General features: G+C 48.0%; 1 protein-coding gene across 5 annotated transcripts in view; it reads right to left on the bottom strand.

Moving 5' to 3' along the window:
- The window catches only part of cracr2aa (calcium release activated channel regulator 2Aa), a 205,020-nt gene that overhangs the window by 110,906 nt on the left and 67,133 nt on the right, over positions 1–26,981 (bottom strand). For 3 of the 5 annotated variants that reach the window (XR_010966159.1, XM_067999165.1, XM_067999166.1), the window contains exons 5-7: positions 21,522–21,668; positions 3,015–3,105; positions 2,770–2,871 (exon numbers count right to left, since the gene is read on the bottom strand). Coding sequence is in view for 4 of the 5 variants with exons in the window: in XM_067999165.1 (XP_067855266.1) it covers positions 2,770–2,871; positions 3,015–3,105; positions 21,522–21,668 (340 nt within the window). In the remaining variant the exon portion in view is untranslated. The remainder of the gene's footprint in view (positions 1–2,769; positions 2,872–3,014; positions 3,106–21,521; positions 21,669–26,981) is intronic. The other 2 variants (XM_067999167.1, XM_067999168.1) reach the window with 2 other exon arrangements.

The raw sequence follows: 26,981 nt of genomic DNA, 5'->3' as shown, positions 1-26,981 counted from the left end.
TCACGGGTTCAGGCGGGACGGTAGGGTCAGGGTCACGGGTTCAGGCGGGACGGTAGGGTCAGGGTCACGGGTTCAGGCGGGACGGTAGGGTCAGGGTCACGGGTTCAGGCGGGACGGTAGGGTCAGGGTCACGGGTTCAGGCGGGGGGTAGGGTCAGGGTCACGGGTTCAGGCAGGGGGGTAGGGTCAGGGTCACGGGTTCAGAAGGGGGGTAGGGTCAGGGTCACGGGTTCAGGCGGGGGGTAGGGTCAGGGTCACGGGTTCAGGCGGGACGGTAGGGTCAGGGTCACGGGTTCAGGCGGGGGGGTAGGGTCAGGGTCACGGGTTCAGGCGGGACGGTAGGGTCAGGGTCACGGGTTCAGGCGGGACGGTAGGGTCAGGGTCACGGGTTCAGGCGGGACGGTAGGGTCAGGGTCACGGGTTAAGGCGGGGGGGTAGGGTCAGGGTCACGGGTTCAGGCGGGGGGGTAGGGTCAGGGTCACGGGTTCAGGCGGGACGGTAGGGTCAGGGTCACGGGTTCAGGCGGGACGGAAGGGTCAGGGTCACGGGTTCAGGCGGGACGGTAGGGTCAGGGTCACGGGTTCAGGCGGGACGGTAGGGTCAGGGTCACTGGTTCAGGCGGGACGGTAGGGTCAGGGCCACGGGTTCAGGCAGGGGGGGGTAGGGTCAGGGTCACGGGTTCAGGCGGGACGGTAGGGTCAGAGTCACGGGTTCAGGCGGGGGGGGTAGGGTCAGGGTCACGGGTTCAGGCGGGACGGTAGGGTCAGGGTCACGGGTTCAGACGGGGGGGGGGTAGGGTCAGGGTCACGGGTTCAGGCGGGACGGTAGGGTCAGGGTCACGGGTTCAGGCGGGACGGTAGGGTCAGGGTCACGGGTTCAGGCGGGACGGTAGGGTCAGGGTCACGGGTTCAGGCGGGACGGTAGGGTCAGGGTCACGGGTTCAGGCGGGACGGTAGGGTCAGGGTCACGGGTTCAGGCGGGGGGGTAGGGTCAGGGTCACGGGTTCAGGCGGGGGGGTAGGGTCAGGGTCACGGGTTCAGGCGGGGGGGTAGGGTCAGGGTCACGGGTTCAGGCGGGGGGGTAGGGTCAGGGTCACGGGTTCAGGCGGGGGGTAGGGTCAGGGTCACGGGTTCAGGCGGGGGGGTAGGGTCAGGGTCACGGGTTCAGGCGGGGCGGTAGGGTCAGGGTCACGGGTTCAGGCGGGGGGGTAGGGTCAGGGTCACGGGTTCAGGCAGGGCGGTAGGGTCAGGGTCACGGGTTCAGGCGGGGGGGTAGGGTCAGGGTCACGGGTTCAGGCGGGGGGTAGGGTCAGGGTCACGGGTTCAGGCGGGGGGGTAGGGTCAGGGTCACGGGTTCAGGCAGGGGGGTAGGGTCAGGGTCACGGGTTCCGGCGGGGGGGTAGGGTCAGTGTCACGGGTTCAGGCGGGGGGGTAGGGTCAGGGTCACGGGTTCAGGCGGGGGGGTAGGGTCAGGGTCACGGGTTCAGGCAGGGCGGTAGGGTCAGGGTCACGGGTTCAGGCGGGGGGGTAGGGTCAGAGTCACGGGTTCAGGCAGAAGAACCTCTCATTTCTCCAAGGAAAGTTTAGTGCTTCTAACAATTAGCAGAAAGTAAACAGGAAAACGACTTGGGTTGTGATTATCGGCCAATCACTGAAGCCAGCCCATCAGTTTGATGCTGTTATTGACAAGTTAGTGAAAGTTGTTTTCAATTACAGTGAAATCTTTCAAGATGCAGGTTTTAAAAAGTTGATGCTTAGAAAGTCAGAGTCTAAACGGGGTAGAGGAGCAGAGGGATCTGGGGGCACAGATGCACAAATCACTAAAAGTAGCGACACAGGTTAATGAGGCCATAAAAAAAGCAAACCAAGCACTGGGGTGCATTTCTAGAGAGATAGAATTGAAAAGCAGAGAAGTTATGTTAAATTTGTATCGAAGCTTGGTTAGACCACACTTGGAGCACTGTGAACAGTTCTGGTCTCCATATTATAAATAGAATATACAGGCACTGGAGAAGGTGCAAAAAAGAATTACAAGGATGATACCAGAAATGAGAGGTTATACCTATCAGGAAAGATTGAACAGGCTGGGGCTCTTTTCTCTAGAAAAGAGAAGACTGAGGGGTGACCTGATAGAGGTGTTTAAGATTATGAAAGGGTTTGATAGGGTAGACGTGGAGAAGATATTTCCACTTGCAGGGGAGACGAAAACTAGGGGGCCATAAATATAAGATAGTCACTAATAAATCCAAAAGGGAATTCAGGAGAAACTTCTTTACCCAGAGAGCGGTTAGAATGTGGAACTTGATACCACAAGTAGTTGAGGTGACTCGCATAGATGCATTTAAGGGGAAGCTAAATAAACGCATGAGGGAGAAAGGAATAAAAGGATATGTGGATAGGGTGAGATGAAGGAGGGAGGGAGAGAGGAGGCTCGTGTGGAGCATAAACACCGGCATAGACTTGTCAGGCCGAATGGCCTGTTTTCGTGCTGTACATTCTATGTAATGTAATTCTAGGTAATTTTATCCCCAGCTTCACACCTTTCTTTTGGTTCCTGTTCCTCTGATGTATAAACTTTAAACTTTGCATAGATTCCCTGATATTATTTACCAAATTGTTTGTTAAAACTTGCAATGCTAATGAAATAAGCAAAGTAAATGCCTTCACCATCTGGGTTAACGTGGATGCACCTAGAGACAATTGGGGAAAACTAGTGTCAAATTTGAAGTGAAGCGTAAGAAGCATGAGATTTTAATTATTTCTGAAAATACCGTTACCCTTCTCTGTTTCTGAGTAAGTTGCTCCAGTTCTTGCTCTTTAACTCTCAGCATATTTTCAAGTTCTTGGCTTTGGGAGTTGAACTTTTCTGAATCCTGACCAAAAGAAAATGAAATAAACAACATGTATAAAATCTATTAATGTTAAGTATCTATAATACATTTTAGAAATAAATACAGACAAATCAATAGATTTCACTTATTTCAGCACATTTCAGTGTTTTATTTCACGTGCTTACTTTGTGAAGCACTCTCTCCGTTTCCCTCTTGATCTGTTGCTCCATTTCCTCGTAGAGATGTTTTATTTCTTCACCATATTCTGCTGACTTTCTGGAAACAATCAACAGATTTACTGAGTTCATCATTCCAAATTCAAATGAATACGTGGCTAGAGGAATGGTGCAAGGGGGAGGGATTCAAATTCCTGGGACACTGGAAACGGTTCTGGGGGAGGTGGGACCAGTACAAACCGGACGGTCTGCACCTGGGCAGGGCCGGGACTGCTGTCCTAGGAGGAGTGTTTGCTAGTGCTGTTGGGGAGGGTTTAAACTAAAGTGGCAGGGGGTTGGGAACCTGAGCAGGGAGAGAGAGGAAAGCGTAACAGGAAGGGACAGAAGGTATGGAGTAATAGGTAAAGTGTTAAAAAAGGAAAAAGCAGGAACTAAGCGTCACAAAACAGATTTGAAAGTTCTTTATCTGAATGCACGTAGCATTCGTAATAAAATGGACGAGTTAACGGCACAAATAACTACGTATGGGTATGATCTTGTGGCCATTACAGAAACATGGCTGCAGGGTGACAACGACTGGGAATTAAATATGCCAGGGTATTTAACAATCAGGAAGGACAGGCAGGAAGGAAGGGGAGGTGGGGTGGCTATGTTAATAAAGGAAGGAATCACTGTAATACAGAGAAATGATATTGGGACAAAGCATCAAGATAATGAAACAGTTTGGGTGGAGATAAGGAATAATAAGGGAAAAAAAACATTAGTGGGCGTAGTATATAGGCCTCCTAATAGTTGCAACTCTGCTGGAAGAAGTATTAATCAGGAGATAGTCGGGGCATGTAATAAGGGAACAGCCATAATTATGGGGGATTTTAATTATCATATTAACTGGACAAATCAAATTGGGCAGAGCAGCCTTGAGGACGAGTTCATTGAGTGCATCAGGGATGGATTTCTTGAGCAGTATGTAACTGATCCTACAAGGGGGCAGGCAACCTTGGACCTGGTCCTGTGTAATGAGTCAGGATTAATTAATAATGTCCTAGTTAAGGATCCCCTTGGAACGAGCGACCACAACATGGTTGAATTCCATATCCAATTAGAGGGTGAGAAGGTTGATTCTCAAACAAGCGTACTGAGCTTGAATAAAGGAGACTATGATGGTATGAGAGCGGAATTGATTAAAGTGGACTGGGAAAATAGATTAAAGGGTAAGACGGTACATGAGCAGTGGTGTTCATTTAGGGAGTTATTTTACAACTTTCAAAATAAATATATTCCACTGAGGAAAAAAGGGTGTAAAAGAAATGACAGCCATCCGTGGCTAAGTAAAGAAATCAAGGATAGTATCCGACTAAAAACAAGGACATATAAGGTAGCCAAACTTAGTGGGAGGATAGAAGATTGGGAATTCTTCAAAAGACAGCAAAAAGTAACTAAAGGATTGATTAAGAAAGGGAAGTTAGATTATGAAAAGAAATTAGCAAAAAATATAAAAACAGATAGCAAGAGTTTCTATAGTTATATAAAAAGAAAAAGGGTGGCTAAGGCAAACATAGGTCCCTTAGAGGATGAGACCGGGAAATTAATGGTGGGAAACATGGAGAAGGCAAAAATACTGAACAAATATTTTGTTTCAGTCTTTACAGTAGAGGACACTAAGAATATCCCAACACTGGACAAACAGGGGACTCTCGGGGGGGGGGAGCTAAATACGATTAAAATCACTCAGGAGATGGTACTCAGTAAAATAATGGGACTCAAGGCGGATAAATCCCCTGGACCTGATGGCTTCCATCCTAGGGTCTTGAGGGAAGTGGCAGTAGGGATTGTGGATGCTTTGGTGATAGTTTTCCAAAATTCCCTGGACTCAGGAGAGGTCCCGGCAGATTGGAAAACTGCTAATGTAACACCGTTATTTAAAAAGGGTAGTAGGCAGAAGGCTGGAAATTATAGGCCAGTTAGCTTAACATCTGTGGTGGGTAAAATTTTGGAGTCTATTATTAAGGAGACAGTAACGGAACATTTAGATAAGCATAATTTAATAGGACAAAGTCAGCATGGCTTTATGAAGGGGAAGTCATGTCTGACAAATTTGCTTGAGTTCTTCGAGGATATAACGTATAGGGTGGATAAAGGGGAACCAGTGGACATAGTGTATTTAGACTTCCAGAAGGCATTCGACAAGGTGCCACATAAAAGATTATTACTTAAGATAAAAAATCACGGGATTGGGGGTAATATTCTGGCATGGGTGGAGGATTGGTTATCGAACAGGAAGCAGAGAGTTGGGATAAATGGTTCATTTTCGGACTGGCAACCAGTAACCAGTGGTGTTCCACAGGGGTCGGTGCTGGGTCCCCAACTCTTTACAATCTATATTAACGATTTGGAGGAGGGGACCGAGTGCAACATATCAAAATTTGCAGATGATACAAAGATGGGAGGGAAAGTAGAGAGTGAGGAGGACATAAAAAACCTACAGGGGGATACAGACAGGCTGGGTGAGTGGGCGGAGATTTGGCAGATGCAATATAATATTGGAAAATGTGAGGTTATGCACTTTGGCAGGAAAAATCAGAGAGCAAGTTATTTTCTTAATGGCGAGAGACTGGAAAGTACTGCAGTACAAAGGGATCTGGGGGTCCTAGTGCAAGAAAATCAAAAAGTTGGTATGCAGGTGCAGCAGGTGATCAAGAAAGCCAACGGAATGTTGGCTTTTATTGCTAGGGGGATAGAATATAAAAACAAGGAGGTATTGCTGCAGTTATATAAGGTATTGGTGAGACCGCACCTGGAATACTGCATACAGTTTTGGTCTCCATACTTAAGAAAAGACATACTTGCTCTCGAGGCAGTACAAAGAAGGTTCACTCGGTTAATCCCGGGGATGAGGGGGCGGACATATGAGGAGAGGTTGAGTAGATTGGGACTCTACTCATTGGAGTTCAGAAGAATGAGAGGCGATCTTATTGAAACATATAAGATTGTGAAGGGTCTTGATCGGGTGGATGCAGTAAGGATGTTCCCAAAGATGGGTGAAACTAGAACTAGGGGGCATAATCTTAGAATAAGGGGCTGCTCTTTCAAAACTGAGATGAGGAGAAACTTCTTCACTCAGAGGGTGGTCGGTCTGTGGAATTTGCTGCCCCAGGAAGCTGTGGAAGCTACATCATTAGATAAATTTAAAACAGAAATAGACAGTTTCCTAGAAGTAAAGGGAATTAGGGGTTATGGGGAGCGGGCAGGAAATTGGACATGAAGCTGAGTTCGGATCGGTCAATGCCCTGTGGGTGGCGGAGAGGGCCCAGGGGCTATGTGGCCGGGTCCTGCTCCGACTTCTTGTGTTCTTTAGATTTGTGGTTGGGATCAGATCAGCCATGATCTTATTGAATGGCGGAGCAGGCTCGAGGGGCCGATTGGCCTACTCCTGCTCCAATTTCTTATGTTCTTATGTTCTAAATACAAATCAACTAAAACAGCCTGTTATTACCTTGAACTCTCACTGTGACTGAGGGATAAGTACAAGAATGAGAGAAATTAAAGAACAAGCAGTGATTGAGCTGAAGCAAATTGAACAACATTCTCAAATCCCATTATTCTTTTTCAAATACTTATCCAATTTCCTTTTAAACTACTCTTAACTCAAACAACCAGTTATTATCTTGAACCTCTTATTGCACAGTGTGATCAAATGGAATGCCGAGCAGCACAAGAGACTGGAGCTCTGTGTCCTCCCAACGCTGCTGCTTTATTGCTTTAAGAAACGTTAGTGTGACCTTGCTAAAGGTTCTTGTAGATAATGTCTGGCAGTGAATAGTAAGTGGCGGACAGTGAGACAAGGTGACAGCAGATTATAATGAGGTACAAACTGACAGAAAGGAGAGGAATGCCAACATTTTGCATGATGTGGAGATGCCGGTGATGGACTGGGGTTGACAATTGTAAACAATTTTACAACACCAAGTTATAGTCCAACAAATTTATTTTAAATTCCACAAGCTTTCGGAGGCTTCCTCCTTCCTCAGGTGAACGGTGTGGAAATGAAATTTTCGAATCCTTCGCATTTGAAAATCACAGAACAATGCCTGGTGATTACTGCCCGTTGCCAAGGCAATCACAGTGAGCAGACAGAAAGGTGTCACCTAAAAGGCCACCGAATATACAAACCCCCCCAAAAAAAGGAGAGAGAGAGAGAAGGAAGACAGTCAATGACCCGTTATATTAAAAACAGATAACATTTGTTCGCTGGTGGGGTTACGTGTAGTGTGACATGAACCCAAGATCCCGGTTGAGGCCGTCCTCATGGGTGCGGAACTTGGCTATCAATTTCTGCTCGATGATTTTGCGTTGTCGTGTGTCTCGAAGGCCGCCTTGGAGTATGCTTACCCGAAGGTCGGTGGCTGAATGTCCATGACTGCTGAAGTGTTCCCCGACAGGGAGAGAACCCTCCTGTTTGGCGATTGTTGCGCGGTGTCCGTTCATCCGTTGTCGCAGCGTCTGCATGGTCTCGCCAATGTACCATGCTCTGGGGCATCCTTTCCTGCAACGTATGAGGTAGACAACGTTGGCCGAGTCACAGGAGTATGAACCGTGCACCTGGTGGGTGGTGTCCTCTCGTGTGATGGTGGTATCTGTGTCGATGATCTGGCATGTCTTGCAGAGGTTTCCGTGGCACGGTTGTGTGGTGTCGTGGACGTTGTTCTCCTGAAAGCTGGGTAATTTGGTGCGAACGATGGTTTGTTTGAGGTTGGGTGGCTGTTTAAAGGCGAGTAGTGGAGGTGTGGGGATGGCCATAGCGAGGTGTTCGTCATCATTGATGACATGTTGAAGGCTGCGGAGAACATGGCGTAGTTTCTCCGCTCCGGGGAAGTACTGGACGACGAAGGGTACTCTGTTGATTGCGTCCCGTGTTAGTCTTCTGAGGAGGTCTACGCGATTTTTCGCTGTGGCCCGTCGGAACTGTCGATCGATGAGTCGAGCATCATATCCCGTTCTTACTAGGGCGTCTTTCAGCGTCTGTAGGTGTCCATCGCGTTCCTCCACGTCTGAGCAGACCCTGTGTATTCGCAGGGCCTGTCCATAGGGGATGGCCTCTTTGACGTGGTTAGGGTGGAAGCTGGAAAAGTGGAGCATCGTGAGGTTGTCCGTGGGCTTGCGGTAGAGTGAGGTGCTGAGGTGCCCATCTTTGATGGAGATTCGTGTGTCCAAGAAAGAAACTGATTCTGAGGAGTAGTCCATGGTGAGCTTGATGGTGGGATGGAACTTGTTGATGTTATCGTGTAGTCTCTTTAGTGATTCCTCACCGTGGGTCCATAGAAAGAAAATGTCGTCGATGTATCTGGTGTATAGTGTTGGTTGGAGGTCCTGTGCAGTGAAGAAGTCCTGCTCGAACTTGTGCATGAAAATGTTGGCGTATTGGGGTGCGAATTTGGTCCCCATGGCTGTTCCGTGTGTTTGGGTAAAGAACTGGTTATTGAAGGTGAAGACATTGTGATCAAGGATGAAGCGGATGAGTTGTAGGATGGCGTCTGGAGATTGGTTGTTGTTGGTGTTGAGTATTGATGCTGTCGCAGCGATGCCGTCATCGTGGGGGATACTGGTGTAGAGTGCCGAGACGTCCATCGTGGTGAGAAGTGTTCCTGGTTCAACAGGTCCGTGGGTACTGAGTTTTTGTAGGAAGTCTGTAGTGTCGCGACAGAAGCTGGGGGTTCCCTGTACGATGGGTTTCAGGATGCCCTCGACGTATCCAGAGAGGTTCTCACACAGGGTTCCGTTGCCTGATACGATAGGACGTCCGGGTGTGTTGGCTTTGTGTATCTTTGGGAGGCAGTGGAAGTCTCCCACGCGGGGAGTACGTGGGATGAGAGTGCGTAGGATGTTTTGAAGGTCTAGATCGAAGGTCTTGATCAGTTTGTTGAGCTGATGGGTGTGTTCTTTGGTCGGGTCTGTGGGTAACCGTCTGTAGTGTTCCTGGTTGTCCAGTTGTCGGTATGCTTCTTTGCAATAGTCTACGCCATGTTCTCCGCAGCCTTCAACATGTCATCAATGATGACGAACACCTCGCTATGGCCATCCCCACACCTCCACTACTCGCCTTCAAACAGCCACCCAACCTCAAACAAACCATCGTTCGCAGCAAATTACCCAGTTTTCAGGAAAACAGCGTCCACGACACCACACAACCCTGCCACGGTAACCTCTGCAAGACATGCCAGATCATCGACACAGATACCACCATCACACGAGAGGACACCACCCACCAGGTGCACGGTTCATACTCCTGTGACTCGGCCAACGTTGTCTACCTCATACGTTGCAGGAAAGGATGCCCCGGAGCATGGTACATTGGCGAAACCATGCAGACGCTGCGACAACGGATGAACGGACACCGCGCAACAATCGCCAAACAGGAGGGTTCTCTCCCTGTCGGGGAACACTTCAGCAGTCATGGACATTCAGCCACCGACCTTCGGGTAAGCATACTCCAAGGCGGCCTTCGAGACACACGACAACGCAAAATCGTCGAGCAGAAATTGATAGCCAAGTTCCGCACCCATGAGGACGGCCTCAACCGGGATCTTGGGTTCATGTCACACTACACGTAACCCCACCAGCGAACAAATGTTATCTGTTTTTAATATAACGGGTCATTGACTGTCTTCCTTCTCTCTCTCTCTCCTTTTTTTTGGGGGGTTTGTATATTCGGTGGCCTTTTAGGTGACACCTTTCTGTCTGCTCTCTGTGATTGCCTTGGCAACGGGCAGTAATCACCAGGCATTGTTCTGTGATTTTCAAATGCGAAGGATTCGAAAATTTCATTTCCACACCATTCACCTGAGGAAGGGGGAAGCCTCCGAAAGCTTGTGGAATTTAAAATAAATTTGTTGGACTATAACTTGGTGTTGTAAAATTGTTTACAACATCTTGCATGTTACAGTTTGTAATACGAGGGGCTAGAGATGTGACCGCCCCCCGGAATCAGGCGAGCAGGGAGCGGGGTGCGGGGTGCGCGGTGCGCGTGGAGCGGAGTTTGCAGGGGCAGGGCACCTCGCCTACTTTTGAGCTTCGGCTAGAGGAGGGATCTTCATGTCATGAATCACCGGGCATAAGTGCACAGGAACTGGGGCCGGAGGATAGGACTCCACAGGCGCCAGCTCACCGGGGGGGTGAGACCACTGCCAGGTATACTAAACTAACAATGTTTAAATCCACACTACTAGGTATACTCCCCTAGCGATGTTTAAATCCACACCACTAGAGCGGCGGGAAACAGCGAGAGCGGAGCGGGGATAAAAACAGCGAGAGCGAGAGCGGCGGGAAACAGCGAGAGCGGAGCGGGGATAAAAACAGCGCAGAGCGAGAGCGGACCAGAGCGGCGGGAAACAGCGAGAGCGGAGCGGGGATAAAAACAGCGCAGAGCGAGAGCGGGGATAAAAACAGCGCAGAGCGAGAGCGGGGATAAAAACAGCGCAGAGCGAGAGCGGACCAACCGGGTTCTGATCAAAAAAATCAAAGAGTGACGTCACAGGGAAAGCAGGTGGGTGGTTGGTGGTGAGTATTTCTTTTTCTTAGAACTGTGGGCAGGTAGTGTTTTTTTTAGTGAACCTAGGTCCCTGGTATAGTTAACATTTTCTAATTTCAACGTAATTTAAAAGGGGTAACTAAGCTAAGGCAAGTCATGGCAGCAGACCTCGCACCCGTGATATGCCCCTCCTGCAAGATGTGGGAAGTCATGGACACTACCAGTGTCCCTGCCGACCATGTGTGCAGGAAGTGTGTCCAACTGCAGCTACTGACCGATCGTAACTCGGAGCTGGAGCTGCGGGTGGATTCACTGTGGAGCATCCGCGATGCAGAGAAACCCGTGGATAGCACGTTTAGCGAGTTGGTCACACCGCAGGTAAAGGGTGTACAGGCAGGAAGTGAATGGGTGACCACCAGGCAGAGTAAGAGGTGCAGGCAGGTAGTGCAGGGGTCCCCTGTGGCCATCCCCCTCTCAAACAGGTATACCGTTTTGGATGCTGTTGGGGGAGATGGCTCACCAGGGGAAGGTGACAGCGGCCAGGTTCATGGCACCGTGGCTGGCTCTGCTGCACAGGTGGGCAGGAAAAAGAGTGGCAGAGCTATAGTGATAGGGGACTCGATTGTAAGGGGAACAGACAGGCGTTTCTGCGGACGCAACCGAGACTCCAGGATGGTATGTTGCCTCCCTGGTGCAAGGGTCAGGGATGTCTCGGAGTGGCTGCAGGACATTCTGGAGGGGGAGGGTGAACAGCCAGTTGTCGTGGTGCATATAGGTACCAACGATATAGATAAAAAACGGGATGAGGTCCTACAAGCTGAATTTAGGGAGTTAGGAGTTAAACTAAAAAGTAGGACCTCAAAGGTAGTAATCTCAGGATTGCTACCAGTGCCACGGGCTAGTCAGAGTAGGAATGACAGGATAGCTAGGATGAATACGTGGCTTGAGAGATGGTGCAAGAGGGAGGGATTCAAATTCCTGGGACATTGGAACCGGTTCTGGGGGAGGTGGGACCAGTACAAATTAGACGGTCTGCATCTGGGCAGGACTGGAACCAATGTCTTAGGGGGAGTGTTTGCTAGTGCTGTTGGGGAGGGTTTAAACTAATGTGGCAGGGGGATGGGAACCGATGCAGGAAGTCAGTGGGAAGTAAAGTGGTGACAGAAACAAAAGGCAGTAAGGGAGAGTGTACAAAACATGACCGGACAGATGGTCTGAGAAAGCAGGGCAAATGACCAAGGTAAGTCTAGATTAAACTGCATTTATTTCAATGCAAGAAGTCTGGTGGGCAAGGCAGATGAACTCAGGGCATGGATGGGTACATGGGACTGGGATGTTATAGCTATTACTGAAACATGGCTAAGGGAGGGGCAGGACTGGCAGCTCAATGTTCCAGGGTACAGATGCTATAGGAAAGATAGAGCAGGAGGTAAGAGAGGAGGGGGAGTTGCGTTCTTGATTAGGGAGAACATCACGGCAGGAGTGAGAGGGGATATATCCGAGGGTTCGCCCACTGAGTCCATATGGGTAGAACTGAAAAATAAGAAGGGAGAGATCACTTTGATAGGATTGTACTACAGACCCCAAAATAGTCAATGGGAAATTGAGGAGCAAATATGTAAGGAGATTACAGACAGCTGCAAGAAAAATAGGGTGGTAATAGTAGGGGACTTTAACTTTCCCAACATTGACTGGGACAGCCATAGCATGAGGGGCTTGGATGGAGAGAAATTTGTTGAGTGTATTCAGGAGGAATTTCTCATTCAATATGTGGATGGCCCGACTAGAGAGGGGCCAAAACTTGACTCCTCTTGGGAAATAAGGAAGGGCAGGTGTCAGAAGTGTTAGTGAGGGATCACTTTGGGACCAGTGATCATAATTCCATTAGTTTTAAGATAGCTATGGAGAATGATAGGTCTGGCCCAAAAGTTAAAATTCCAAATTGGGAAAAGGCCAATTTTGATGGTATTAGACAGGAACTTTCAGAAGTTGATTGGGAGAGTCTGTTGGCAGGCAAAGGGACGTCTGGTAAGTGGGAGGCTTTCAAAAGTGTGTTAACCAGGGTTCAAGGCAAGCACATTCCTTATAAAGTGAAGGGCAAGGCTGGTAGAAGTAGGGAACCTTGGATGACTCGGGAGATTGAGGCCCTAGTCAAAAAGAAGGAGGCATATGACATGCATAGGCAGCTGGGATCAAGTGGATCCCTTGAAGAGTATAGAGATTGCCGGAGTAGAGTTTAGAGAGAAATCAGGAGGGCAAAAAGGGGACATGAGATTGCTTTGGCAGATAAGGCAAAGGAGAATCCAAAGAGCTTCTACAAATACATAAAGGGCAAAAGAGTAACTAGGGAGAGAGTAGGGCCTCTTAAGGATCAACAAGGTCATCTATGTGCGGAACCACAAGAGATGGGTGAGATCCTAAATGAATATGTCACATCGGTATTTACGGTTGAGAAAGGCATGGATGTTAGGGAACTTGGGGAAGTAAACAGTGATGTCTTGAGGAGTGTACATATTACAGAGAGGGAGGTGCTGGAAGTCTTAACGCGCATCAAGGTAGATAAATCTCCGGGACCTGATGAAATATATCCCAGGACGTTATGGGAGGTTAGGGAGGAAATTGCGGATCCCCTAGCAGAGATATTTGAATCATCCATGGCTACAGGTGAGGTGCCTGAAGATTGGAGGGTAGCAAATGTTGTGCCTTTGTTTAAGAAGGGCGGCAGGGAAAAGCCTGGGAACTACAGACCGGTGAGCCTGACATCTGTAGTGGGTAAGTTGTTAGAGGGTATTCTGAGAGACAGGATCTACAGGCATTTGGAGAGGCAGGGACTGATTAGGAACAGTCAGCATGGTTTTGTGAGTGGAAAATCATGTCTCACGAATTTGATTGAGTTTTTTGAAGGGGTAACCAAGAAGATAGATGAGGGCTGTGCAGTAGACGTGGTCTACATGGACTTCAGCAAAGCCTTTGACAAGACCGCATGGTAGGTTGTTACATAAGGTTAAATCTCATGGGATCGAAGGTGAGATAGTCAATTGGATACAAAATTGGATGGACGACAGAAGACAGAGGGTGGTTGTAGAGGGTTGTTTTTCAAACTGGATGCCTGTGACCAGCGGTGTGCCTCAGGGATCGGTGCTGGGTCCGCTGTTATTTGTTATTTATATTAATGATTTGGATGAGAATTTAGGAGGCATGGTTAGTAAGTTTGCAGATGACACCAAGATTGGTGGCATTGTGGACAGTGAAGAAGGTTATCTAGGATTGCAACGGGATCTTGATAAATTGGGCCAGTGGGCCGATGAATGGCAGATGGAGTTTAATTTAGATAAATGTGAGGTGATGCATTTTGATAGGTCGAATCGGGCCAGGACCTACTCCGTTAATGGTAGGGCGTTGGGGAGAGTTATAGCAAAGAGATCTAGGAGTACAGGTTCATAGCTCCTTGAAAGTGGAGTCACAGGTGGATAGGGTGGTGAAGAAGGCATTCAGCATGCTTGGTTTCATTGGTCAGAACACTGAATACAGGAATTGGGATGTCTTGTTGAAGTTGTACAAGACATTAGTAAGGCCACACTTGGAATACTGTGTACAGTTCTGGTCACCCTATTATAGAAAGGATATTATTAAACTAGAAAGAGTGCAGAAAAGATTTACTAGGATGCTACCGGGACTTGATGGTTTGACTTATAGGGAGAGGTTGGATGGACTGAGACTTTTTTCCCTGGAGAGTAGGAGGTTAAGGGGTGATCTTATAGAAGTCTATAAATAATGAGGGGCAGAGATAAGGTAGATAGTCAAAATGTTTTCCCAAAGGTAGGGGAGTCTATAACGAGGGGGCATAGATTTAAGGTGAGAGGGGAGAGATACAAAAGGGTCCAGAGGGGCAATTTTTTCACTCAAAGGGTGGTGAGTGTCTGGAACGAGCTGCCAGAGGCAGTAGTAGAGCCGGGTACAATTTTGTCTTTTAAAAAGCATTTGGACAGTTACATGGGTAAGATGGGTATAGAGGGATATGGGCCAAGTGCAGGCAATTGGGACTAGCTTAGTGGTATAAACTGGGCGACATGGACATGTTGGGCCGAAGGGCCTGTTTCCATGTTGTAAACTTCTATAATTCTACGATTCTACTCCTAGGTATACTAAACTAATGATGTTTAAATCCACACTACTAGGTATACTAAACTAACGATGTTTAAATCCACACTACTAGGTATACTAAACTAACGATGTTTAAATCCACACTACTAGGTATACTAAACTAACGATGTTTAAATCCACACTACTAGGTATACTAAACTAACAATGTTTAAATCCACACTACTAGGTATACTAAACTAACGATGTTTAAATCCACACTACTAGGTATACTAAACTAATGATGTTTAAATCCACACTACTAGGTATACTAAACTAACAATGTTTAAATCCACACTACTAGGTATACTAAACTAACGATGTTTAAATCCACACTACTAGGTATACTAAACTAATGATGTTTAAATCCACACTACTAGGTATACTAAACTAATGATGTTTAAATCCACACTACTAGGTATACTAAACTAACAATGTTTAAATCCACACTACTAGGTATACTAAACTAACGATGTTTAAATCCACACTACTAGGTATACTCCCCTAACGATGACTGCATCAGCACTGCCAGGTACACCACATACTACTGAGATCACACACTAGTTCTGCTGTAAAAGATTCAGATGCTGACTTCTGGCCCAGGCTACTGAAGAAGGCTGATGGACATTTACCAGGAACTGCTAGCTGCACTGGACAGCCTGCCAGCGAGCTCGTGTGCAATAGCTCAGAGCATGGAGGAGTCCAGTCAACTTGTGTCCAGGCTTCACGCAGAGCATGGAGATCATTCTGTCCAACACAGAGCGAGTGGTCAGATCTGTGAGCACGACAGTGGTGCCCACTATGATGGAGCCGTTGCTGACAGCTCACACTGCTGCCATGGAAGCTCATACTGTTGCCCTCTTGGTTTTGGGGGCCAGTGTTGACGGGGGACTTCCAAAGCGTCACCTCACTCCTGCACTCTGTTCTCCAGCAGAGCCCCAGCAGTGCTGAGGCCCAGACACAGGAGAGTGGCCTTGGCTCCATGGGAGAGGCACCTGCTGACCTTTCTCAGGATGACAGCATGCCTTCTCCCCCCACACCCACTCCGCCAGTGCCCATGTCAGTGCCACACAGCCAGCCGCCCCAGACTCGGGCCGAGAGGCTGCAATCTCCAGCCGGGCCCTCGAGGCCCAGAGCTACTCGAGATCACCCACCACGGCCACAAAGTGTCCTCAACGGAAGTTCAGCAGCCTCCCACCTCCCAAGCTGTACTCACTCGGGAAACACCTCCTAGGAGCTCTCAGACAGGGAAAGCAGCACAGAAGACAGGCATTAAGGGCTTGCACAAGGGTGATTCATAATTATTTGTTAACCATCAGATACAGGTGGAATTGAGTTGTTGGATAAATTTGCTTTATGCTCTGGATTTGGTGTTGGTGTTTATATTCGTGGTGAAGTGAGAGCAAGATCCATAAGTCCAGACTGAAGAAAGGCAATCTGATGGTGGTGAGGATTGTGGGTGTATTGGGGACGGTCAGATGGTGGTGGGGGGCGGGGGGGAAGGTTCAGGTTAAGCGTTCCTCAATGAGCTACTCTCTGAGCTCGGGTAGGAGGGTGCACTGGTGGTCAATGCTGCTTCTGCTCTTCCTCTCCTCCCCCTCTCCCTCCTCCTCTTGCTGGTGGTTGTAGTAAAGGCTGGTTCCTCACGATGATGAAGTTGTGGAGCATGCAGCAGATGACCACAAAACGGGATACCCACTCGGGATGTGTTGCAAAGCTGCCCCCAAGTGGTCCAGGCAGCGGAAGCCAATAGTCTGCTCGATGATGTTCTTTGTGGCAGCATGGCTCTCATCGCAGGCCTGCTCTGCAGCTGTGCCCGAGTACCTGACAACAGTCGTGAGCCATGTCTGGAGGGGAAAACCCTGCCCCTTGCTGCCCAGTAGCCAACCTGTAACCTGCCAGCCTGGTTGGAACAAAAGCGACATTGAGGACTGACGCAGGATAAAAGAGTCATGATTGCTGCCAGGAAATCGGGCACAGGCCTGCATGATGCACTGCCCATGGTTGCAATCACAGAGTGTGGAATCCCTTTCTATTCATAAAGATGCCGGCTGGTGATGGGGAGCACGTAAGGCATTGTGGGCGCAGTCTATTGCACCCTGCACCCAGGCAAAGCCTGCCATGTGGGTGAAGCCCAGTGTTCTCTCGTCCTTCTTCGCCCTGTCCATGGGGAAGATAACGTAGGTGTTCCTTCTGGTGTAGGGAGCCTCGGTCACCTCCCTCATATAGCGGTCGACTGCGAACTGGGAGATATCACTGATGTTCACTTGTAGCCTGGAAAGAGCCAGTGGCATAAAAGTTCAGGGTCACGGTGACCTTGACAGCCACAGGCAGTGCAGCCCAGGCCCTGGTGTGAGGCTTGAGTTGTGGCTGCTGCAGGTGACATAGCTCAATGGTGAAGCAAAGGCACCTCATACATTGCTCCTGAATGAAGTTAATGTAGAAGAAGTGTTCCCATCGCTGTGGGTCTGCCCTCCTGTGCAGTGCCCTCCTCTTCCCTCTTGGCCCAGCTATTCCTGCTTTCTACCAGACCGTTCATGTTTGTGAGATGTACAATACGCAAAGTAAACTTTCCAGAGTGATAAAACACATTAAGAAACACCCAGAAATTAACCAGGAGCCTGAAATAAGAAACCAGCAACTAACCTGTAAGTCCTGCATGATCCCTTTAACTAGCGCTGGTGAAGGGCCTTCCTACTGGTTAGCGCCATGCTATGCTGAGCGAGTTCAGTAGGGGGTGCGTGAAATGCTGGGACAATCGAGAATGGAAAACGGGTCCTACAAGAAAAGTAGGACTCTAGAATCATGGAATCATATAGAATGGTACAGCACAGTAGGCCACCATTCGGCCCATCGAGCCCATGTCGGCTCTTCGTAAGAGCAATCCAGTTCATCCCATTTCCCCACAAAGTGTCCTGCATTGGCCAGTAATCCAACCCAGGTCTCCGGCGGAGCAGGCAGGAATTCTGCCACTGAACCACCAATTTCAATAATTATTCCCCCATTTTAAAAATTCCCGGCGACTGCTCCTGAAACCAGCGCAACCTACTTAATCAATATGGCAGGTCGGAAATGTGCACACTCTTCCTGACAGACATATTGGGGGGTTAGTTAGCGCCTGAAAAACGGGTTCTGTGCAGCCGAATTTCAAGGCCAAGGTATTTTTATAGATGGGCTGTCGATAGCCCTGAGCACAAATATCTGGATTACAAACCAGACCACCTTAACTTGGAATCTATTGTGGGCAAGAGACATCTTTGAGGAATTCATCTTTGTTACATTGCCATGCATCACATATACCAATCTAGGCCAATCAGGACCTGTGTTCCAATTCAACACATTTTTTTTTTTATTCGTTCACGGGATGTGGGCGTCGCTGGCAAGGCCGGCATTTATTGCCCATCCCTAATTGCCCTTGAGAAGGTGGTGGTGAGCCGCCTTCTTGAACCGTTGCAGTCCGTGTGGTGAAGGTTCTCCCACAGTGCTGTTAGGAAGGGAGTTCCAGGATTTTGACCCAGCGACAATGAAGGAACGGCGATATATTTCCAAGTCGGGATGGTGTGTGACTTGGAGGGGAATGTGCAGGTGGTGTTGTTCCCATGCGCCTGCTGCTCTTGTCCTTCTAGGTGGTAGAGGTCGCGGGTTTGGGAGGTGCTGTCGAAGAAGCCTTGGCGAGTTGCTGCAGTGCATCCTGTGGATGGTACACACTGCAGCCACAGTGCGCCGGTGGTGAAGGGAGTGAATGTTTAGGGTGGTGGATGGGGTGCCAATCAAGCGGGCTGCTTTATCTTGGATGGTGTCGAGCTTCTTGAGTGTTGTTGGAGCTGCACTCATCCAGGCAAGTGGAGAGTATTCCATCACACTCCTGACTTGTGCCTTGTAGATGGTGGAAAGGCTTTGGGGAGTCAGGAGGTGAGTCACTCGCCGCAGAATACCCAGCCTCTGACCTGCTCTCGTAGCCACAGTATTTATATGGCTGGTCCAGTTAAGTTAAGTTTCTGGTCAATGGTGACCCCCAGGATGTTGATGGTGGGGGATTCGGCGATGGTAATGCCGTTGAATGTCAAGGGGAGGTGGTTAGACTCTCTCTTGTTGGAGATGGTCATTGCCTGGCACTTATCTGGCACGAATGTTACTTGCCACTTATCAGCCCAAGCCTGGATGTTGTCCAGGTCTTGCTGCATGCAGGCTCGGACTGCTTCATTATCTGAGGGGTTGCGAATGGAACTGAACACTGTGCAGTCATCAGCGAACATCCCCATTTCTGACCTTATGATGGAGGGAAGGTCATTGATGAAGCAGCTGAAGATGGTTGGGCCTAGGACACTGCCCTGAGGAACTCCTGCAGCAATGCCCTGGGGCTGAGATGATTGGTCTCCAACAACCACTACCATCTTCCTTTGTGCCAGGTATGACTCCAGCCACTGGAGAGTTTTCCCCCTGATTCCCATTGACTTCAATTTTACTAGGGCTCCTTGGTGCCACACTCGGTCAAATGCTGCCTTGATGTCAAGGGCAGTCACTCTCACCTCACCTCTGGAATTCAGCTCTTTTGTCCATGTTTGGACCAAGGCTGTAATGAGGTCTGGAGCCGAGTGGTCCTGGCGGAACCCAAATTGAGCATCGGTGAGCAGGTTATTGGTGAGTAAGTGCCGCTTGATAGCACTGTCGACGACACCTTCCATCACTTTGCTGATGATTGAGAGTAGACTGATGGGGCGGTAATTGGCCGGATTGGATTTGTCCTGCTTTTTATGGACAGTACATACCTGGGCAATTTTCCACATTGTCGGGTGGATGCCAGTGTTGTAGCTGTACTGGAACAGTTTGGCTAGAGGCGCAGCTAGTTCTGGAGCACAAGTCTTCAGCACTACAGCTGGGATGTTGTCGGGGCCCATAGCCTTTGCTGTATCCAGTGCACTCAGCCGTTTCTTGATATCACGTGGAGTGAATCGAATTGGCTGAAGACTGGCTTCTGCGATGGTGGGGATATCGGGAGGAGGCTGAGTTGGCACTTCTGGCTGAAGATGGTTGCAAACGCTTCAGCCTTGTCTTTTGCACTCACGTGCTGGACTCCGCCATCATTGAGAATGGGGATGTTTGCAGAGCCTCCTCCTCCCGTTAGTTGTTTAATTGTCCACCACCATTCATGACTGGATGTGGCAGGACTGCAGAGCTTTGATCTGATCCGTTGGTTGTGGAATCGCTTAGCTCTGTCTATAGCATGTTGCTTCCGCTGTTTAGCATGCATGTAGTCCTGAGTTGTAGCTTCACCAGGTTGGCACCTCATTTTTAGGTACGCCTGGTGCTGCTCCTGGCATGCTCTTCTACACTCCTCATTGAACCAGGGTTGATCCCCTGGCTTGTTGGTAATGGTAGAGTGAGGAATATGCCGGGCCATGAGGTTACAGATTGTGCTGGAATACAATTCTGCTGCTGCTGATGGCCCACAGTGCCTCATGGATGCCCAGTTTTGAGCTGCTAGATCCATTCTGAATCTATCCCATTTAGCACGGTGGTAGTGCCACGCGACACGTTGGATGGTGTCCTCAGTGCGAAGACGGGACTTCATCTCCACGAGGACTGTGCGGTGGTCACTCCTACCAATACTGTCATGGACAGATGCATTTGCGACAGGTAGATTGGTGAGGACGAGGTCAAGTAAGTTTTTCCCTCGTGTTGGTTCGCTCACCACCTGCCGCAGGCCCAGTCTAGCAGCTATGTCCTTCAGGACTCGGCCAGCTACCGAGCCACTCTTGGTGATAGACATTGAAGTCCCCCACCCAGAGTACATTTTGTGCCCTTGCTACCCTCAGTGCTTCCTCCAAGTGGTGCTCAACATGGAGGAGGACTGATTCATCAGCTGAGGGAGGACGGTAGGTGGTAATCAGCAGGAGGTTGCCTTGCCCATGTTTGACCTGATGCCATGAGATTTCATGGGGTCCAGAGTCAATGTTGAGGACTCCCAGGGCCACTCCCTCCTGACTGTATATCACTGTACCGCCACCTCTGTAGGTCTGTCCTGCCGGTGGGACAGGACATACCCAGGGATGGTGATGGAAGAGTTTGGGACATTGGCTGAAAGTTATGATTCTGTGAGTATGGCTATGTCAGGCTCTCCCAATTTTTGGCGCAAGTCCCCAGATGTTAGTAAGGAGGACCTTGCAGGGTCGACTGGGCTTGGTGTTTTGCCGTTGTCGTGTCCGGTGCCTCGTGGTCCGATGCCGGGTGGTCCGTCCGGTTTTATTCTTATTATGACTTTTCGTAGCGAGATTTTACAACTGAGTGGCTTGCTAGGCCATTTCAGAGGGCAATTAAGAATCAACCACATTGCTGTGGGTCTGGAGTCACATATCGGCCAGACCGGGTAAGGGCGGCAGGCTTCTTCCCGAAAGGACATTAGTGAACCAGATGGGTTTTTACGACAATCCGGTAGTTTCATGGCCATCATTACTGATACTAGTATTTTAATTCCAGATTTTTTAAATTTAATTAATTGAATTTTTAATTAATTAATTGAATTTAAATTCGCCAGCTGCCGTGGCGGGATTTGAACTCATGACTCTGGATTTTTAGTCCAGGCCTCTGGATTACTAGCCCAGTAACATAACCACTATGCTACCATACCCCACTTGAGGTGAATCTTATTGGATCACTATATTTCTGTAATCAAAATATTATCATTTTATAACTAATAAAATCACGCAATTTATAGCTAGAGGTATTTTTAATTGGTGATAGGGATGAAAATTTCAGATACTGTATGAACAGATATAATATTTTCATCCTTTTCTCATTCAGACTTTAAGTAACTTGCCATCAGCAGATTGTTTGTTATAATTCAAACAAACCTTTTTAGAGCAAACTCCATTATTTTCTTTTCCTCGTTCACCTCTTGAATCTGTAAGGAAATCTTTGCCAGGAAATCTTCAAAATTAGTAAGTAAATGTGGCTCGTCTTTTCTGAGTTGTGCCCAAAGGTTTCTGATTTCCCTTTGACTGAAAAAGAAGCAATTTTATTCAATACATCCACACTAGCTGACCTCCTGTGGCCGTGCGCAAGGGGCGTTCAGGTGAAGTGGGGTTAGAGGGCAGGGAATACTTGGACCAAGGTGTACAGGTTTAATTAAGACCCCATCTGAAAGTCATACATTCTGTTCTTATTTTATATAACCTACATTGATTTTTATCATTAAAGTTAAATAGCAAAACTTACAGCAATTTGTGAATCAGACCAGGTTGGGGTGTACGAGTATCTCTGCCGCATAGACTGAGCAGCTACAGCACTACCACTGGTGGGAGAGTGTAATTACAGCGTGACAAGTTTACATAAGCAGCTTCCATTATAAACGTGGACACAGGAATTAATAATAGAATGAGCAGATTTAAGATTTTTAAACATATTATAATATGCAACAAGAATCATCAAATTGAGCACACGTATGAAACAGAGGGCAAAATTAGTTTGTTAAAGGCCATATTTTCCATATGTATCTAGAAATTTGGGTGAGAAAAAGTTGGATGCCACTGAGACAGAGCTCTCTCCCGATAGCCCTGTATCAATCCCAAAATAATCCCACTGCCCTGCTCTCTCCCGATAGCCCTGTATCAATCCCAAACTAATCCCACTGCCCTGCTCTCTCCCGATAGCCCTGTATCAATCCCAAACTAATCCCACTGCCCTGCTCTCTCCCGATAGCCCTGTATCAATCCCAAACTAATCCCACTGCTCTGCACTCTCCCTATAGCCCTTTATCATTCCCAACCTAATCCCACTGGCCCGCATTCACCCCATATCCCTGTATCAATCCCAAACTAAACAGGGTGAATAAAGGAGAGGGGAGAGTGGACCCGAGCGGTGAATAAAGGAGAGGGGAGAGTGGACCCGGGGGTGAATAAAGGAGAGGGGAGAGTGGACCCGGGGGTGAATAAAGGAGAGGGGAGAGTGGACCCGGGGGTGAATAAAGGAGAGGGGAGAGTGGACCCGGGGGTGAATAAAGGAGAGGGGAGAGTGGACCCGGGGGTGAATAAAGGAGAGGGGAGAGTGGACCCGGGGGTGAATAAAGGAGAGGGGAGAGTGGACCCGAGGGTGAATAAAGGAGAGGGGAGAGTGGACCCGGGGGTGAATAAAGGAGAGGGGAGAGTGGACCCGGGGGTGAATAAAGGAGAGGGGAGAGTGGACCCGGGGGTGAATAAAGGAGAGGGGAGAGTGGACCCGGGGGTGAATAAAGGAGAGGGGAGAGTGGACCCGGGGGTGAATAAAGGGGCGGGGAGAGTGGACCCGGGGGTGAATAAAGGGGCGGGGAGAGTGGACCCGAGGGGTGAATAAAGGAGAGGGGAGAGTGGACCCGGGGGTGAATAAAGGGGCGGGGAGAGTGGACCCGGGGGTGAATAAAGGAGAGGGGAGAGTGGACCCGGGGGTGAATAAAGGAGAGGGTGGAGTGGACCCGGGGGTGAATAAAGGAGAGGGGAGAGTGGACCCGGGGGTGAATAAAGGAGAGGGGAGAGTGGACCTGGGGGTGAATAAAGGAGAGGGGAGAGTGGACCCGGGGATGAATAAAGGAGAGGGGAGAGTGGACCCGGGGGTGAATAAAGGAGAGGGGAGAGTGGACCCGGGGGTGAATAAAGGAGAGGGGAGAGTGGACCCGGGGGTGAATAAAGGAGAGGGGAGAGTGGACCCGGGGGTGAATAAAGGAGAGGGGAGAGTGGACCCGGGGGTGAATAAAGGAGAGGGGAGAGTGGACCCGGGGGTGAATAAAGGAGAGGGGAGAGTGGACCCGGGGGTGAATAAAGGAGAGGGGAGAGTGGACCCGGGGGTGAATAAAGGGGCGGGGAGAGTGGACCCGGGGGTGAATAAAGGGGCGGGGAGAGTGGACCCGAGCGGTAAAATCAAAAAAATCAAGAAAAAGACAAAATGTGATGTCACAGAGGAGTGCCGAGGATAAGTCAGTTTAAGTATTTAGTTTATTGGTAATGTTTTTAGGGGTTATTGTGTTTGGTGGTTAGTGTCTTTAGTGGCGGTTAGAGTTTTTATTGGTTAGTCTGTTAGTGTTAGTTAAAAAGCCTTAAAACTAAACAGTTAAAAAGAGTGGGAAACTAGTTTAAAGTAGATAAATTAATTAGTTTTAAAAAAAAACTAAAAATAAACTAAGTCAATTAATTACATAAAACTTTGGTTGATTAAATATATAAAACAAGGTTACATCGGGATGGCAGGGCAGGTGGTGTCATAACTGCAGCATGTGGGAGTTTGTGGAGACCAGCGAGATCCCCGCAACCACATCTGCAGGAAGTGTCTGCAACTCGAGGAACTGCGGCTCAGAGTTGTTGAGCTGGATTCCAAGCTGCAGACATTGCGATGCATCAGGGAAGGGGAGAGTTACCTGGATACTTTGATCCAGGAGGCAGTCAGACCCCTTAGGTTAAGAAATAGTTTAGATTTGGTTACGGACAGGAGGATGTGACTGCGAGTCAGGCAGGTATGGGGACCCAGCATACAGTGATGGAGGAGCCTCAGCCTTTGACCTTGTCCAACAGGTATGAGGTACTTGCTAACTGTGTGGATGAGATCAAAGACTGCAGGGAGGATGGACAAATTGACCACGGCACTGTGGTACAGGAGGCTATTCAAGTGGGGGAGTAAAAAGGAATGTGGCAGTGGTAGGGGATAGTATAGTCAGGGGGATAGACACTGTTCTCTGCAGCTACAACCGGGAGTTCCAAAGGCTGCGTTGCCTGCCCGGTGCCAGGGTTAAGGATATCTCCTCGCAGCTGGAGAAGAACTTGGAGCATGAGGGGGAAGATCTACTTGTCGTGGTCCAAGTAGGAACCAACGACATAGGTAGAACTAGCAAGGAGGTTCTACTGAGGGAGTTTGAGGAACTAGGGTCCAAATTAATCAGCAGAGCCTCAAAGGTAATAATCTCTGGATTACTGCCAGAGGGTCAAATAGATCAGAGAGTTAAATGTATGGTTCAAAGAGTGGTGTGGGAGACAGGGGTTCAGGGGTTTCAATTCATAGGGTACTGGCACCAGTACTGGGAAAAGAGGGAGCTGTTCCATTGGGATGGGCTCCACTTAAATTGGGCTGAGACCAGTGTCCTGATGAATTGAATAACTCGGGTGGTAGATAGGGCTTTAAACTAAAAAAGGGAGGTGGGGGGGGAAAGGTTCAGGTGAGGGTAAATTTATAAATCTACAGAGAAAAGTCAAGGCCATAGAGCAGTATAGCGATTTGGATAAAGATTAGCAGAGTGTGTCAGGAAGGCACAGAGAGTTTTATGGTAATAGTGCATCAGTGAATAAGGTCAAATCAGGGAAAAACAGTAAAAAGTTAAAACTAAAGGCGCTTTATCTGAATGCACAAAGCATTCGGAACAAGATAGATGAATTAATGGCACAAAAAGAGATAAATCAGTTTGATCTAGTAGCCATTACTAAGACATGGTTGCAAGGTGACCAAGGATGGGAACTAAATATTCCAGGGTATTTGACGTTTTGAAAAGACAGACAAATGAAAAAGAGGGGGTGTAGCCCTGATAATAAAGGATGAGATAAGGACAGGGGTGAGAAAGGATCTCGGCTCAGAAGATCAGGAAGTAGAATCAGTCTGGGTGGAGATAAGAAATAACAAGGGGCGGGAAACACTGGGAGTAGTTTATAGGCCCCCTAATAGTAGTTATACTGCTGGACAGAGTATTAATCAAGAAATAAGAAGAGCTTGTAACAAAGTTAATGCAATAATCGTGGGGAACTTTAATTATCATAGAGACTGGGAAAATCAAATTGGTAAAAGCAGTTTGGAGGACAAGTTCACGGAATATTCGAGACAGTTTCCTAGAACGATATGTCGTGGAACCAGCCAGAGAACAGGCTATTTTAGATCTTGTCTTGTATAATGAGACAGGGTCAATTTGTAATCTCATAGTAAGGGATCCTCTGGGGCAGAGTGATCATAATATGACAGAATCTCACACTGAGTTCGAGAGTGACGTACTTAATCTGGAAACTAGTCTTAAACTTAAACAAAGCCAATTACATAGGTGTGAGGGGCGAGTTGGCTACGGTAGATTGGGAAATTAGATTAAGAGAAATGACGGTAGATAAGCAATGGCAAACATTTAAGAAATATTACATAATTTATATCAAATATACATTCCATTGAGGAATAAAAACTCCACGGGAAAAGTGATCCCTCCGTGGATAACCAAAAAAGTTAAGGAAAGTATTTGATTAAAAGAAGAGGCCTATAATGTTGCCAAAAAGACTAGTAAGCCTGAGGATTGGGAGGGTTTTAGAAATCAGCAAAGGATGGCCAAGAAATTGATAAAGAGGGAGAAAATTGAATATGAGAGTAAACTAGCAAGAAATATAAAAACAGATTGTAAACATAGATTTAAGGTGATTGGCAAAAGAACCAAAGGTGATATGAGGAAAATCTTTTTTAAACAGTGAGTGGTTAGGATCTGGAATGCACTGCCCGAGGGGGTGGTGGAGGCAGATTCAATCATGCCCTTCAAAAGGGAACTGGATAAGTACTTGAAACGAATAAATGTGCAGGGCTACGGGGATAGGGCAGGGGAATGGGACTCGCTGGATTGCTCGTGCATAGAGCCGGCAAGGACTCGATGGGCTGAATGGCCTCCTTCCGTGCTGTAACTTTCTATGATTCTATGATTCTAAGAGCTTCTACAAGTATATAAAAAGGAAGCGAGTAGCAAAAGTAAACATGGGTCCCTTGGAGGCAGAGACAAGAGAAATTATAATGGGGAATAAGGAAATGGCAGAGACGTTAAATAAATATTTTATATATGTATTCACAGTAGAAGACCCAAAAAACATACCGGAAATAGTGGGGAACCAAGGGTATAATGAGAGGGAGGAATGTAAAGTAATTAAGATTAGTAAAGAAAAAGTATTAGAAAAATGGGACTAAAAAAGCTCACAATTCCCTTGGACCTGATGGTCTACATCCTAGGATTTTAAGAGTTGGCTGCAAAGATAGTGGATGCATTGGTTTCGATCTTCCAGAATTCCCTAAATTCTAGAAAGGTCCCCGTGGATTGGAAGATAGCAAATGTAATTCTGCTATTCAAGAAAGGAGGGAGAGAGAAAACAGAGAACCATAGACCAGTTAGCCTGACGTAAGCAGTAGGGAAATTGCTAGAATCTATTATTAGGATGTAGTAACAGAACACTTAGAAAATCATAATATGATTAGGCAGAGTCAACACGGTTTTATGAAAGGGAAATCGTGTTTGACAAATCTATTAGAGTTTTTTGAGGTTGTAACTAGCAGGGTAAATAAAGGGG

Source organism: Heptranchias perlo, chromosome 18 (genome assembly GCF_035084215.1).
Source record: "Heptranchias perlo isolate sHepPer1 chromosome 18, sHepPer1.hap1, whole genome shotgun sequence".
Lineage (NCBI taxonomy): Eukaryota > Metazoa > Chordata > Chondrichthyes > Hexanchiformes > Hexanchidae > Heptranchias > Heptranchias perlo.
The sequence above is the reverse complement of the archived record's forward strand: the minus strand, read 5'-3'. Positions and strand labels throughout refer to the sequence as shown.